The sequence below is a fragment of the Antedon bifida genome, chromosome 7 (genome assembly GCF_963402885.1).
Source record: "Antedon bifida chromosome 7, ecAntBifi1.1, whole genome shotgun sequence".
Lineage (NCBI taxonomy): Eukaryota > Metazoa > Echinodermata > Crinoidea > Comatulida > Antedonidae > Antedon > Antedon bifida.
Window position 1 is genome coordinate 4,045,437 of NC_136232.1, and position 13,924 is coordinate 4,059,360.

Consider the following 13,924-nt stretch of genomic DNA (forward strand, 5'->3'; position numbering starts at 1 on the left):
GGGCCTTAAAATAATATACTGTATATAGTATACTGGCCGCCTTATTAAAAAGCATAAACCAAAGGCCAAGTCTGCCCTACGAAGAGAGTTTTTTGCTTCACAATAATTGTCATGGGGTTAGATTTTCTCTTATTCCTTTAACTTCTGACTATAAACAGTAGAAATTGGTCCCAATCACACGCGACGGATTAGCCAAAAATAGTTCATCCCATAAAGCATCTTTGATAGGGCAAGTTATGTATTATTTTTTTTAAAGTAGGTTCTAGTCGGCGATTTGGCTTAGTATTCGTAACAATGAAGATATTTTGGCACAATTGGTGTGTCATACATAATATACTTTAGATAGAGACTGGTTAATGTCTACATTGGTAAAGTTGTTGTCGAGGATTTCAAAAATAATAAACTAGCTATTGCGAAATAAATAACAAAACAAATTCTAATATCCGTTAATAATATTTTGATTTTTTGACCATGGGAACGCAATAAAGATGAACAACACAGCTGGAAGCACCATCTTCAACACAATCTACATGACAGATATTGATTTTGTATCTCTTTAAAGGAAATGCATATCTCTACGTGTGATTTATGATCGTATAAATGTTATTCACAAGCAGTTTAATACACTTTTAATTGCATTGCATTGCAGATTTAAGCTGCCTATATAATGTGTAGTGTTAAAAGAGAACCTCTAATAGAGTTACTGTAATATCAGGAAGAAATTTTTGACATAAAGCTTGGACGCAACACAAAGACGTAACCCCACCCACGTCTCTATTGGACGTAACGCAACGACTTGGTTTCCATTGGTGGTAGCAATGGAATGACGTAGATACAACGCAAAAGAGTTGACCAATAACAAGCGACAGTTCGAATAATCCATCGCTTGTGATTAGTCAAATCAGTAGGGTGAGCTTACGTCCTTGCGTTGCGTCATAGTAAAGCGTGGTTCCCACTAGCGACGCAACGCAAGGACGTAACGCAACGCAAGTGAATTGACCAATCACAAGCGATGGCTTATTCGCTTGTGATTGCTAACTGTCTATAACTTCGCTTGTCATTGGTTAAAACGCTTGCGTTGCGTTTACGTCCTTGCGTTACGTTCTAGTGGGAACCAAGCTTTAGTACCGAGCTTTAGGCACAACGCAAGCGAAAAACGAAGCATTGGGGAGAAAAAAGGAAACAATATATTGGTCCTTAACGTAGGTTAAGAAATATTTATGTAATAGCACTACACTTAATTATTCTATCTCACCAAACCGCAAGGCCGATACTTGCGATATGGGGCACCTTTTATTCTTTTTTTTTGCACAACATTACTACTGCTAAAAAAAATGTTGCTAACCATATTTTTTATTGAAACAAAAAAAAATGTTTTCACGATTAACAGGTAGGATACCAATTGCCAAACCACACACAAAGTATATGTAGGCTAAAAAAACAGTACTTAGGGACCACATCAATTATTCTACTAAAGAGCAGTTACTACACTTTGTTTTGCAATTATTCAGCAAGCATTTTTTTGGGTAATCATATGCACTGTTTATTGCAGTGACTACCCCATTAACTCGTTATTGCAGTAAAAAATATAGTTAATTTAGTAACTGAAGTAGGATATTTTGTGCATGATCTCTTACGGTTAAACAATTTATCAAGCATTCAATATGCTCATAACTACCCAAAGTGGTAGAGGATTGTTCTAGGGAGCCTGCTATTTTACACCAATTTAATAAGGTGTGAAGTGTAAATCAGATCTGGACAAATACCATTTCCCCATCCACGAACAACTATCATCACCTATGAAAATACCACCCCTGGGTCAGGTTTAGTTTGGTAGCTGTCTCCTAGGTGTATACACACTTTCTTAGGGATGCGTTAAAGGGTTAATTTGCTGGATATATAGTATCTACAGTTTTTACAGTTTAATAGACACTTTCCTTCCTTCCTTCCTTTTCTTTCAACTTTGTACGCTTTCTTCTTTTAACGTCGTTGGTACTTCATCTACTTTTATTTTCTTGCATGCCGACATTTCTTCTGTTTGTTCAGGTGCCGTGTGTAACTTCCCTTTTATTTTTAGCTCTTTCCTGCGTTGCCAATCTTTGGTGTTATCTTGACACTTCTTATGAAGGTTTCTGTACAAACTTTCTACCTTCAGAGACTCTGAAATAAGAGAATTGAAAATCTATTTGGAGGCTGTCAAAAGTATTCTACTGCAGTAACTACATTTTATTTACTCTTTAACTTGTTTATGTAATTAGCAGGAAGGAGGGGGGAGGGGGTGGGGAGTCAAACACACTGTCCTTTGCAATTACAATTACCACCTCATAAACTTGTGCTTTCAAAAAAATTTAAATCATTCATTATTAGAGTGAAAAAATGTAGTTTGTAGGCCATACTGTAGCGCATAAATATTTACATCGTAACTGTTTGCTCTATACAAATATACAATTGTATATTAATTATGGCTGTTTTTCATAGTGTATACAAGTTTATTTTTTCTTTTGCTTTCAAAGTATCAACAACAACAATTTTTCCGGTAACCACCATCAAATAATAATGATAATCAAACACATGTAATTTTAATATTATTTTTATTTATTGTTTTATATTCAGGTCTTGATGCGATTACCTCCAGAACAGTCTTAACAACTCTAAAGCTCTGTCTACACTATCAAACTTTATGTGACAACAAATGTGATGTGCCCATGGACACAATGATGTCATATCACTACCACATCACACTTTTGTGTGAAGCTAGTTTGTAAGTGTAGACAGAGCTTAACAAGCACAGATAGAATCTTTCAACCTATGTTGTGAATGTGTTGTGTAAAAAGAGAGGATATGCTGATATATCTATTGTTGCTGCTGTATTGCATTGTGCAAATATTCTCATGCTGGTAATAAACAATCATATCTAAACATTTATTTTTAAAACAGCACTTTTCTTATCTAATAAGTAAATAGTTTACAATACCTTTGAATATTGACCAATCGTTGTTGACTTTTTCTTTGATTTTTATAATTTGATTGCCTTCCTTTAAACTAGTAGGTTTTAACTGCAATAAAAACACAAAACTACTTTACTCAGTAGTGTTTTATACAAGGCAAATTTATTCATGTGATTCAAACATGTCAATGATGATGTGATTGAGTAAAGATTTGAACATACTGCCTAGCATTGGTAAGGAAACCACCTTGCTACAGTGTCACTACTCAATAACCAATAAATCGATTTCTGGACAATGATTTTATCACTACAGTATTGGGTATCAGGTGGCCTGAGAAAATAAGGAATGATGATTTGTACAAAAAAAAAGGGGGAGACTGAGTAGAGCAAAAATGTACAGAAAAGAAGGTATGGTCAAATGATCACACACCAGCTAAAATAATTGCACATAGAGAGACTCAGCAAAAGATTAAAAGACCACAACACAACATGAAAATATTCAGAAATAAACTTTATACACACACTTGCTAAAAAAACGCACAGAATGGTGCGAGGCACGCATGTGATCATGAGATGACTAGCGTTTAAGAAAATAAGAGAATATTTCTAAAATTATTATAAATTTTAGTATAAAACTTTGTGTCCAGTATTAACTACAAAAGAAGAGAGATTTTTACAACATTTCCTTCAGCTTAGAAAAAAGGAAACCGAGTTATATTGATTTAAAATCAAGAAAAAATGAAACAGATGCATACACTTTCCTCTGCCTAATGTGTTCTTGATTTGTTTTACAATGTAATCTTCAAAAGAATTGTAAATTAGATCAATATCTAGTATTAATAGTATCATATTATTATGTCATTTCCTTTTATACCTGTGGGGTCATATAGTTATATTGTATTCCTGTGTTGTTATGATATTCTGTAAAGCAATATTTTAATCAAATAGGTAAATGCTACTGTTAAACAGAGATCATGATATTTAGCGAGTTTTATTCATTTTAGGGGGAACTCAATATAGAATTTACTACTGTACTCAGGAATAAAAAGATTGGTTCCCTAACAGTGATATACTGAATATATTGAATATACACAATTTATATTAACAAACCTTTAAAATGTTTTCTTGCATGTAGAATTCATAGACTGTTATGATTTCATTTTGTTGCGGTTTAAAAACCCACAAATGATCTTCTTCGTCGAAAGCAATGTCCCATGGTTCAACACAAGTTTCTAAGCTGGCTACTAACCTAGCATCAAGGACATCACCAACTCGATCATACTCAAATATTTTCACACCCTTATATCTAAAATTTAAAAAGAAAATGATGTGAATGATAAGAAAACATTGTACTCTACAAAATGTTAAACAGTAATTTGTTAATTCATTGATGTTACTGTATTAAACTCTCACCTCATGGACTTGGCCTTAAAATTTCTAAAATATTTGGATTTCTAGAATGTATGGTTTTCTAGAATGTCTGGTTTTTCTAAATATGTCTGGTTTTTTTCTAAAATGTCTGGATCAAAAAATGTCTGGATTCCTATATCTAATTTTCTAGTAGAACATATCATTTTCTTGAATAATTGATTGTCTAGAACACATGGTTTTCTGAATATCTATTCTATCAAAGCTATTTAAATTCAATTAACATAAATTTTCTAAATTTCACAGATAATATAATGTAAATGTTTAATCAAAATAATGAAATATTTAAATTCATTTTAAACAGAAAAATTAGTTTGAAAACAAAGATCCCACAATGGAGTTTCAATGCTAAAGTAATAGAAAATCTTACTTTTCCAGTAATATTGCAACATAGTTACTTTTCCTAGAACATCTAATACATAACACTGTTGGCCTTGTTGTCTCTTCTATTTGTTTCAATGATAACCTGCACAACTCCTGACCAGAGGTATACTTCCAAAAGCGTAAACTAGCATCCTATCCAAATAAAACATCGACAAAATTAACATTAGAAGATAATAGCCTTTAAATTGTTGTGACGATCAATCAACAATTTGAGAATATTTACTGTAGGGTCAGTTGATTACTTGAAATTGCGTGCATGACTGAGTTTTCTAGTGTCCAGAAACAGTAACATTAATACCTCATGCTATATTTGTGTATTTTTCAATATTTTGTTAACGTATGTTATACATGTTGTTTAACATCAGCAGAAAGAATTCTACTTTTGTATTGTATTATTTTAAAAAAATAAATCAATCGTATCTTGTACATTTTCACCAAAAAGAAATTCAGTTTCTGTTGATGCTGTGATTGGGAAAATATAACACTTTTTAAGGCCATAATTAATATAGAACTTCATGTTGCTGCATATATATTTAGAATTTAACATAAGAAGAGCAAGCTGGAGGTATGAATGCAAGATGGAAATCTATTTGCTTATATCTATAGTAATTTTCATAAATTTTTACATTTTGGGTTTTATTTTTTGTGTCAAAAAGTTATATATTCATTTAATTTTTTTATACTTACAGCTGAACCTGAAACTAACATGTCTTGTTCCTTCGGTAAAATCGCTATCTTGCTAACAAGGCTGAGAAAAATATAAAAAATTATTTTATGAGAAAATAACGACAGTAACATGTAACATGGCAAACAGAAGAACAAGATAAAAAAGACAGAAATTATAGCTAGTCACGAACATCAACAGTTCTTGTCCGGTCCAATAAATGATGGTTTTACTAAAATTCCAAAACAAGAAAATGATTTAACTTACTCTGTGTGGCCAAGGCAAAAGCATTCGATGTTGTAACAGTTTGGTAGATGTGAAACTCTAATCTTCTCATCTCTATCAGCTGTCAGTATGTACTTGTCATCAGGACTGATAGCCTAAAAACAAGAAATAAATAATCAGTATTTTCAACTGTACTGATTATTAAAATAGTGGAATAGCTTGCATCTCTAAATTTTTCTCCCTTACCAAATCTAGTAGCATTGATACGTGGCCCAGTACCAGAGTGCCTTCGTCTTCTTCGTTCTTAACTGAGAAACGGTAAACATCCCCCGACTTATCTCCTACATACACCATTTCCTCAGCATGGTTGAATGCTATTGATGTGCTTCTTTTCCTAACAGACCTGGGAAGAAAAAGCATTGTTCTTGTACTAATCTTTTGTACTAATTTATAATATCTCTGGGTCAACCAATTAATTTTGTGCTCAGGCTAGCAAAACATAAGTACTGTAGTTCTGCAGGTCATTTAATAACACATAGTTTTATAATATTTTTTTTTTTACACCATATTTAATGAGGGTAATCCATCCAGCAATTGCTGATCATTAGGGACCCTCAGAGGTTCACAAGACAAACATATATACAATATGCTCTACAAAAACAAAGTCTTATTACAAGTCTTTGGGAGTGGAGTTGTAATTTTGTAAAAAATCCTGACATGTGACGGGACTTGAACCCAGGACCCTTGGAGTGGTAGCCAAGCATCATAACCACCAACCATAACCATGTTAATTCAGGCTAGGAAAATGTAATGTGGGCAAGTAGTATCAGGTACTAACCATGTTTCAATATCGAAGATTGCAAGTTGTTTGTAATAAGACAATTCCGTTTAGGTATGGGTAAACAGCCCAGTGGGCTAATAAGAAATTTAGCCTTACTAACCAGTGACATTGTTGTAATCATTTTCGTCCATGTTTGAATATCAAAGATTGCAAGTTTTTCGGAATAAAAAAATTTCTTGTGGTAGGGGCTAGTATAGTAATACATAGTAGTAGTACATACTAACCTTGTATTAATTTTGCTCCATGTTGTGGTATCAAAGATTGAGAGCTGCTTAAAATCATCGCAAACAGCATAGTACCTACTGGATGGTGAGAAGCTGTGTGCTAGTATAACGCCTGAACAAGAATGACCATCACTGTTTAAATAAAAATACAATATTACTGTATAAAAAGAACATTTATTACTGTACTCAAAACTTCTTGTGCTTTGCTTTATTACATGGGTCACTGATACAGCTGGGTGGCTGAGTCGTGGTCGCGGTCCTGTACTGTAAAATTAAAAGAATGCTGAGCATGCGGCATCTGCATTTGATATTGGGCAGTTAAAAAAAATCAAATTAGAATTAGAATGTTATTAGATTTGATTTGAAGAAAAAAGTAAAAGAAAACATACTTTTCAGAATCCCCAGCTGCAGCATCGTCACGCGACTTTGTCTTATCTTGATGAACTTCGACCTTCTCTTCAGCTTCATCTTCTTGTTGCTTTTCTTCTAAAATGGTATCTTTAGATTCAGTTTCCTTTTGAGCGCCCTGTTGCCCATTGTGGTGCTTTTCTGTTTTTTCCGGTAATGGTGGTTTTTTATTCTCTGTGCACTCAAAACATTTTCTTTCTTTCTCACTAACAAGTTGTCAATAAGAATAAAATACTAGTTTACAGCTGCTGGACTAGGCCTACTACTGCTTCATTTGCATACCTCTACAGTATTACTACTTATTTAGTACTAGTCTGATGAGGGTCTCGCATTCGAACGAAGCCTCTCTCACATATTTTAATATTATAGGCATATACTGTTTGTAGTTATAGCATAGTAGTAGTACTATTCTACTAACAAATACTACTAATTAAATTATAATTTTATATAAGCCTAGGCCCTAGTTAGGCCTAGGCCTAGCTAGTAGGCTAGGTAGGCCTATCTTCAATTTGTATTAAATTTTATAATGATAAAATTCGGATTAGGTCATCTACGGGCCCCCAGCAGGCATAGTGCAAACACATTCCTATCTCTTAATTCAATAAATTGTTAAGCAATAACCTAGGCCTAGGCCTAACCGAGAGGGCAGGAGAAATATGTTTCCAGTAATAGGAAAATAATGGAAATTCCAGGCGATGTGAAAGCATGGTGCAGGACCTGCAACAGGGCTAACTTCGGTATAGGTCAACTCCGACTTTATAATCAGTAAACCTTGTAATTTTAGATTAAAATAATGTAAATGAGTAAAACTCTTACTTTATCAATGAATATGCAACAATTTTGTTCAGACTTGTGCACACCAAATGAATACAACACGGCGAAAGTTCAAAGCGAGCCATCTTTCGATCTTCTTCTCGGAATTTTCCATCACAAACAAAAAATAAATCCTCTGAAAACTTGGTGGCGCTACATCTCTTTGACAAGTTTTTGTGGAGTTTATAACTCTTGATGCGCAAGCGCAGACACGGTCACATAAATTTATTGTACGGGTTTCCCGGGCCCCCAATACAACGAAATGCATGTTTTTTGATGATTTTTCTTTTTGAGGCGGGAGGCGGCAAAGTTGATGATGCCACTCACGTGGTGGAAAGTGTCATCGAACATAATTGATTACTCAATAAGGGTAAGTTGATTTTTATATTTTATTATTTACGTGTATTACTATTAGGCCTTATTATTAGATATTAGTTATTACTATTACTAATAGGCCTAACCGAGGCATGGGCAACCACAGAAGCAGGCCAACTAACCAGCAGTACCAGGCAGTTGTATGTAAGAGTAGTAGCAAGATGAAGTAGGAAGTAGGCCTAGTCTAGCCTAGTGCACTAGCTATAGCAGCATCATCAGCCTACTTGTATTCTCTCATTCATTTGACTGATGCATGCTACCATGGCTCATCTAGGCCTACATAGGCTAAGCCTACTTTTGTGCCTAATAGGTAATTGAGTAGGCTAGTCTCACTACTTAAATATTATTATGCATGTTGTTACAAAGTACACATATACTCTATATATCTACATAAATTATTTATTACTTGAAAGACAAATGTCCATTTTAAACGTTTCACCAATCATGATAGGGCTAGCTACATCTAAAGCTCTATCTACACTAGTTTGACAAACAAAGTTTGAAAGTGCCCAAATATGACATCTTCGTGTCCATTATATGGGCACATCACAGTCTTTTGTCACATAAAGTGTGATTGTGTAGACAGAGCAGTACAACTCATGAAAATCCAGCTCCATGATAATTGTAGACTACTTTGTTAAATATGTTATATAATAATCGAAGAAAACTAAGCCGTCCAGCGATATAATGTTAAATATAAAATAATAATATATGATTTTAGGCGTTAATGATGTTAAAGGGGAGAATTATAACGTTGTATCTGCGTGTTGCGTCGAAGACTCGCCCAATGTTTCATAGTCGCAGATTTTTCTTTGCTGTTTACATATTAGTAATTGTTAAATTAATAAAGTACCTGTACGGTTTGAATTATCTATTATTGCAAGACGGTACATTATAGGTCCAATCACAGTATTTTGCTACCGGATTAAATACTAGATTATCTGGACAATGCTTGTGATACTCGACACCATGTGCGCACTGGTAGAACATTGAACACGAATCTGGGTCAGCGAAAAGACCTTCCGATGTAGGGCATTCGAAAGTGTTCCCGATCTCATTGCTGTCGTTTTCATTATCCATATCATTATCATCTTCATTGCTACCGTCTTCAGAACATTCTGGTACGTTGTAAGGCCAATCGCACCTATTTTTATCCTTGCTAAATACCAATCCACCACCGCATGTCATATGTGCTTCAATACAGTAACAGATAACGTATTTGGAACAGTCAGATGGATCTGTGTAAAAATTTAAACCCAGAGGTTTATCTTCACATATAACGTTACTTCCGTCGTCCATAGGGCATTGTACATTATCAGGGTAGTCACAGTCTCTGACTAATTCGCTGAAGTGAAAGCTGCCACAGGAGCCAATCCACGTCTGTGTATGGCATTGGTAAAACTTTGTGCAATCGTCGGGATCTGGGTAAAATCCCGATTCGTGACCGATACAACTGAATTTTCCGCTGCTACTTGAAGCTGCAAAAAAGGAAAACAATTATGAAATAAAAATTAGAGTTCATGATGATATGAAGATTGAAGTTCATGTTCAGACACTGTCATAAGATCAATGACAAGGACAACATACCGGTAACGAACTAACTGTACAATTTTTAGTCGCGTGGACGCGACTCTATAGTTCACTATGTCGGTCGGTCGGTCGGTCGGTCTGGTATCACTTTGCTTAGCACGCGACTTATGGCTGTTGGCCTTGTTTTTTGTTTTAGCTGCTGCGAGTTTACGTACCTGTAGAGGACTGTTGATTTGTTGTTTGATTTTCGTTTAACGTCGTTGCCTCTTCTTTTTCTAGTTCAGTAGTCTGCTGTTGTGCACTGGTCACCTGATTTTGTGATGTCGTTGGATGTGGATTATCTGTCGTTTCTGGTTCCGTCCTCTTCTGCTGTTGTGCACTGGTCACCTGATTCTGTGATGTCGTTGGATGTGGATTATCTGTCGTTTCTGGTTCCGTCCTCGTCTGCTGTTGTGCACTGGTCACCTGATTTTGTGATGTCGTTGGATGTGGATTATCTGTCGTTTCTGGTTCCGTCCTCGTTTGCTGTTGTGCACTGGTCACCTGATTTTGTGATGTCGTTGGATGTGGATTATCTGTCGTTTCTGGTTCCGTCCTCGTTGTTGGTTGTGGTTTTGGATTAATTGTACTTTCTAATCGTGTTGTTGGGTGTGGTTGGCTAGTTGTAGTCTCTGATAGGGTAGTCGTTGGGAGTGGTTGTCTAGTTGTGGCCTCTGCTTGTTTCGTCGTTGTTTGGTGGTCGGTGACAGGTGCATTCGATGTGGTGTCGCCACTTTCTAAGCCTGATTTGAGTGCCTTTAACAATGGATATTTTCCTTGATTGCAATGTTCACCAGTAAAGTCGTCCAAATCTAGAGCCCATACAATGACACCACCGTAACTATTGTCTTTAATCCACTGTGTCTAAAATATGAAAGTTACAGAACTATAGCAAACAATACATTTATTAAACTGAATAAATTGCAAACGTCAAGTTAACGTGCTTTTGTAGACTTTTGAGTTAAATGAGACAAGTCATTGACCAATGTTTTGCCAAAATCGGAGTTGTACAATTCCACCTATTCTTGTATATTCAGCAGAGGCCTATTTACAAAATGTATTGAACAACTGAATGTCTTCATTAGTAACTGACTGCAGCATGTGTGACATACCTTTACATTAATACTGTTGACGTTATCATACCCAACCCATTGATTTCCTTTATAAGCATACGGTGCTTGTAACGTCTCATCGGGTACGGATGTCCCGCCAGTGTTTAGCATGTCACAAACCTAACAAGGAAAGTAACATGTAAAGTCCATATTATTTACAATCATGTTTCATAAGCTTGGTTCCCACTAGAGACTCAATGCAATGACGGAGACGCAACCGCAATTAGTGATGACAAGCAGCAGTTCGATTTTGTGATTGGTCAAATTACGTTGCGTTTATGTTCTTGCGTTGCGTCTCTCACGTGGGAACACAGTTTTATTTTGTTATTCGAGATGTTTGTGTGACTCTGTATAAAGAAACAGAAATTAAAATAACGAAGACTATGTTGCAATGAAACGTGGCACTTTCCTTTAATTTGCAAGCAATATAAACTAATATAGTTATAATTATACATTTGGAAATAAACGCCGATGACTCAATATTTGACATTTGTCATCACAAATGCTGTTGTATGAATAATACTTTGTTTGTACTTGTAGTTGATACTCTCAATTTTTAATTTAGTTCATATAATATTTGCTAATTCTTTACCTCATAGTAAGACATAAATCCCGCTTCTCTAGAGTATTGTCCTGCATTTCCGCCTCCGTTTACTGGTGCCCCTAGTCCAGTATTCCACGATGAAGACAGTGTGAAGGTACGTCCGTATGTACTGATCCCAATCATTAACTTTTCTCGTGGTATACCAGACCAGAGTTCGTTTGCTGCATATGACTAGTTAGAAGATGAAAACAATGTTATTTTTTCCGAAGTTTTAAAAGATGAAAATATGTAATAAAACTATAAACCGTTTTAACTAAAAATACGTACTATTGTTAACCTATCATCTTCATTCGCCGCTGCATACAGGGCGCTATGATGGCCTGTCTTTGAGTCCCAAGAACCATGTAGATCATACGATAAAAGTCCAACCCAGTCTGCATAACTATAGAAAAAAAGTATTACTGTAGTAATTTGCATCTTCTGCAGGTGTAGAAGCTACATATTCTCTCAAATTTATCAATATAGACCCTAATAGTGTTGATGACTTGATATACACTCACATTCCAATGTTTTCAATTTCGTAGCCACTAAGAGCAGTAGATTCTCCAGCAGATACAGCGGCTGACAAAAGCAGTTTCTCTTCGTTATTATGTTGAACGTATTCATCATCGAAGGCTGTACGAAGTTCCTACATTGTAAGATTATAGAAATTTAATTACAGTATAGTAATTACTAAAAATAATCAAAACCATCACAAGAAATGATATACTGCACAGTGACCCTGAAGCCAACAACTGCTTACATTTCCAGAAAGGTTACAGACAAACTTTCCAATTACATAATAAAACATTTATAAATAGCGTACTTTCTTAACCAATCCATAACATTACCGAAAGCCAGTATAAAACATACCTCCATTAGGAAAGTAAAACGCTCTCTGTCCACTGCTGGACTTCCTCTAGCTGCAGGGTATTCCCAGTCGAGATCAAGCCCGTCAAAGTTCCTATCTCGCAGAAATCTAATAGAAGTTTCAATAAAGTGAGCGCGGTTAGCTCTGGTAGACACCATCGCAGAGAACTTTGCTACTCCAAAATTCCATCCACCAACAGCCAGGACAACTTTCAGTTTTGTGTTTTGACGTTTTAATTGAATCACCTGTTAGAAGTAAATTAATTCATTACATTTTGATGACATAAATAGTTTTGCTGTTGCTGAATATTTGTATGCATTTTTTACTTGGCAAAAATAGAATTTTGCTAAGTAAATAGTACTTGCTTCGTTTTTTTTCACGATAACGTCAATAATTGTTAAGTCATCGTCCAGATTTGTTGAGCGTTAGATAGTAGGTATATATTTACAGAATATAACTATTGATTTTCAGAAAAATCATTATATTTGTGACGTCACAAATGCTTATTAAAATCCCAAGTTCTTTTTATCTTCAATGGGCCGAAATAATAAGTACACGCCCTCTGTTGCTCTCTTTATTTTGCCAAGTATTTCGCTCAGTTTTCGAGCTAAAAATGTTTTTTTTAAAGAGTTTGTCCTACCTTAGAGTACATTCCCTGAGACCATGTAGTGTTATCATCGTTCCATTCATACGGAATAAGTTCATTATTTGAATTCATGTTAGCAAATGAGTAGACGATGTGTGTACACAAGAATGGATCGATATCTTTTGGAAGAAACTTTGCAGGTCCTGGACGATACTGAGCCCAATTCGTGTAGTAACATATCCTGTTGTACGCAGATGCCAGATCTGAAAAATGTTAATATTATCTGTTGTATACAACCTGCTTTAGTGGTGTATTCGAGATAGCCCTCTGCGTTTGTTCAATTAAAAATTATGGCCTCTTGGTTAGTTTCACTTGTGAGTTTTGATCTCATGGAAGTATGCCTTCTGTCATATTATGTTAAAACATAAATCTTCTTTTCCAGAGAAAATCGTTCAGGGTGTTTTGGGTAAAGTTATGAGCTTAACACTTGTGGTTGATAATGACCGATCGTCCTTTAATGAAATCTAGTTAGTGAACTGAAGGTCGGTTTTCGGAAAAACGGTTCACAAAGTCGATATATTCCACCGAATAATAAAATTGTTAGAAGTGACATTTAACTAAGAATTTCCTACCATTTGCCATATACCGTTTTACTAGGATACAGTAGCTAACTAACGGATGTCAAAAGTTCACAAACGTAGAAATTATGATTAATTTAAACTCACACCTTGTTAAACTGGTAATAACAGGATATACTATTATTAAGTCTTACTGTTTCTAAACCACATAAACCTCACTGATTATGATTGCTTTCTGAATTCAAAGGTTTTGACACAAGTGTGTGTTTCCACTAGGTATTTATTGGATTAAGAATAACACCTTATTTTGTTCCAT

The 13,924-nt window shown here is 35.1% G+C and overlaps 2 protein-coding genes across 3 annotated transcripts; both read right to left on the minus strand.

Annotated features, from left to right (window-relative positions):
• Positions 1-445: 445 nt before the first annotated feature.
• Positions 446-8,042, minus strand: LOC144847721 (tRNA (guanine-N(7)-)-methyltransferase non-catalytic subunit wdr4-like). Of its 2 annotated transcripts, XR_013613777.1 has the most exons (11): positions 7,938-8,042; positions 7,103-7,327; positions 6,714-6,845; positions 5,895-6,051; positions 5,691-5,803; positions 5,447-5,507; positions 4,746-4,891; positions 4,058-4,253; positions 2,975-3,056; positions 1,879-2,160; positions 446-1,720 (listed from the first exon to the last, which is right to left on the minus strand). XR_013613777.1 is itself a non-coding variant. In XM_078704217.1 (10 exons), exons 1-10 carry the CDS (start codon positions 8,018-8,020, stop codon positions 1,958-1,960), a joined length of 1,398 nt encoding a protein of 465 aa, XP_078560343.1. In that variant the 5' UTR covers positions 8,021-8,042; the 3' UTR covers positions 447-1,957. The 2 variants fall into 2 exon arrangements, 1 of the variants encoding a protein (XP_078560343.1); XM_078704217.1 differs by having other exon boundaries at positions 447-2,160.
• Positions 8,043-9,176: 1,134 nt separating this feature from the next.
• Positions 9,177-13,672, minus strand: LOC144848379 (endochitinase-like). The gene is made up of 9 exons (XM_078705105.1): positions 13,663-13,672; positions 13,085-13,293; positions 12,447-12,689; positions 12,095-12,222; positions 11,862-11,976; positions 11,583-11,765; positions 10,991-11,110; positions 10,055-10,742; positions 9,177-9,787 (listed from the first exon to the last, which is right to left on the minus strand). The coding sequence occupies exons 1-9, from the start codon at positions 13,670-13,672 to the stop codon at positions 9,177-9,179; spliced, it is 2,307 nt and encodes a 768-aa protein (XP_078561231.1).
• Positions 13,673-13,924: the final 252 nt, after the last annotated feature.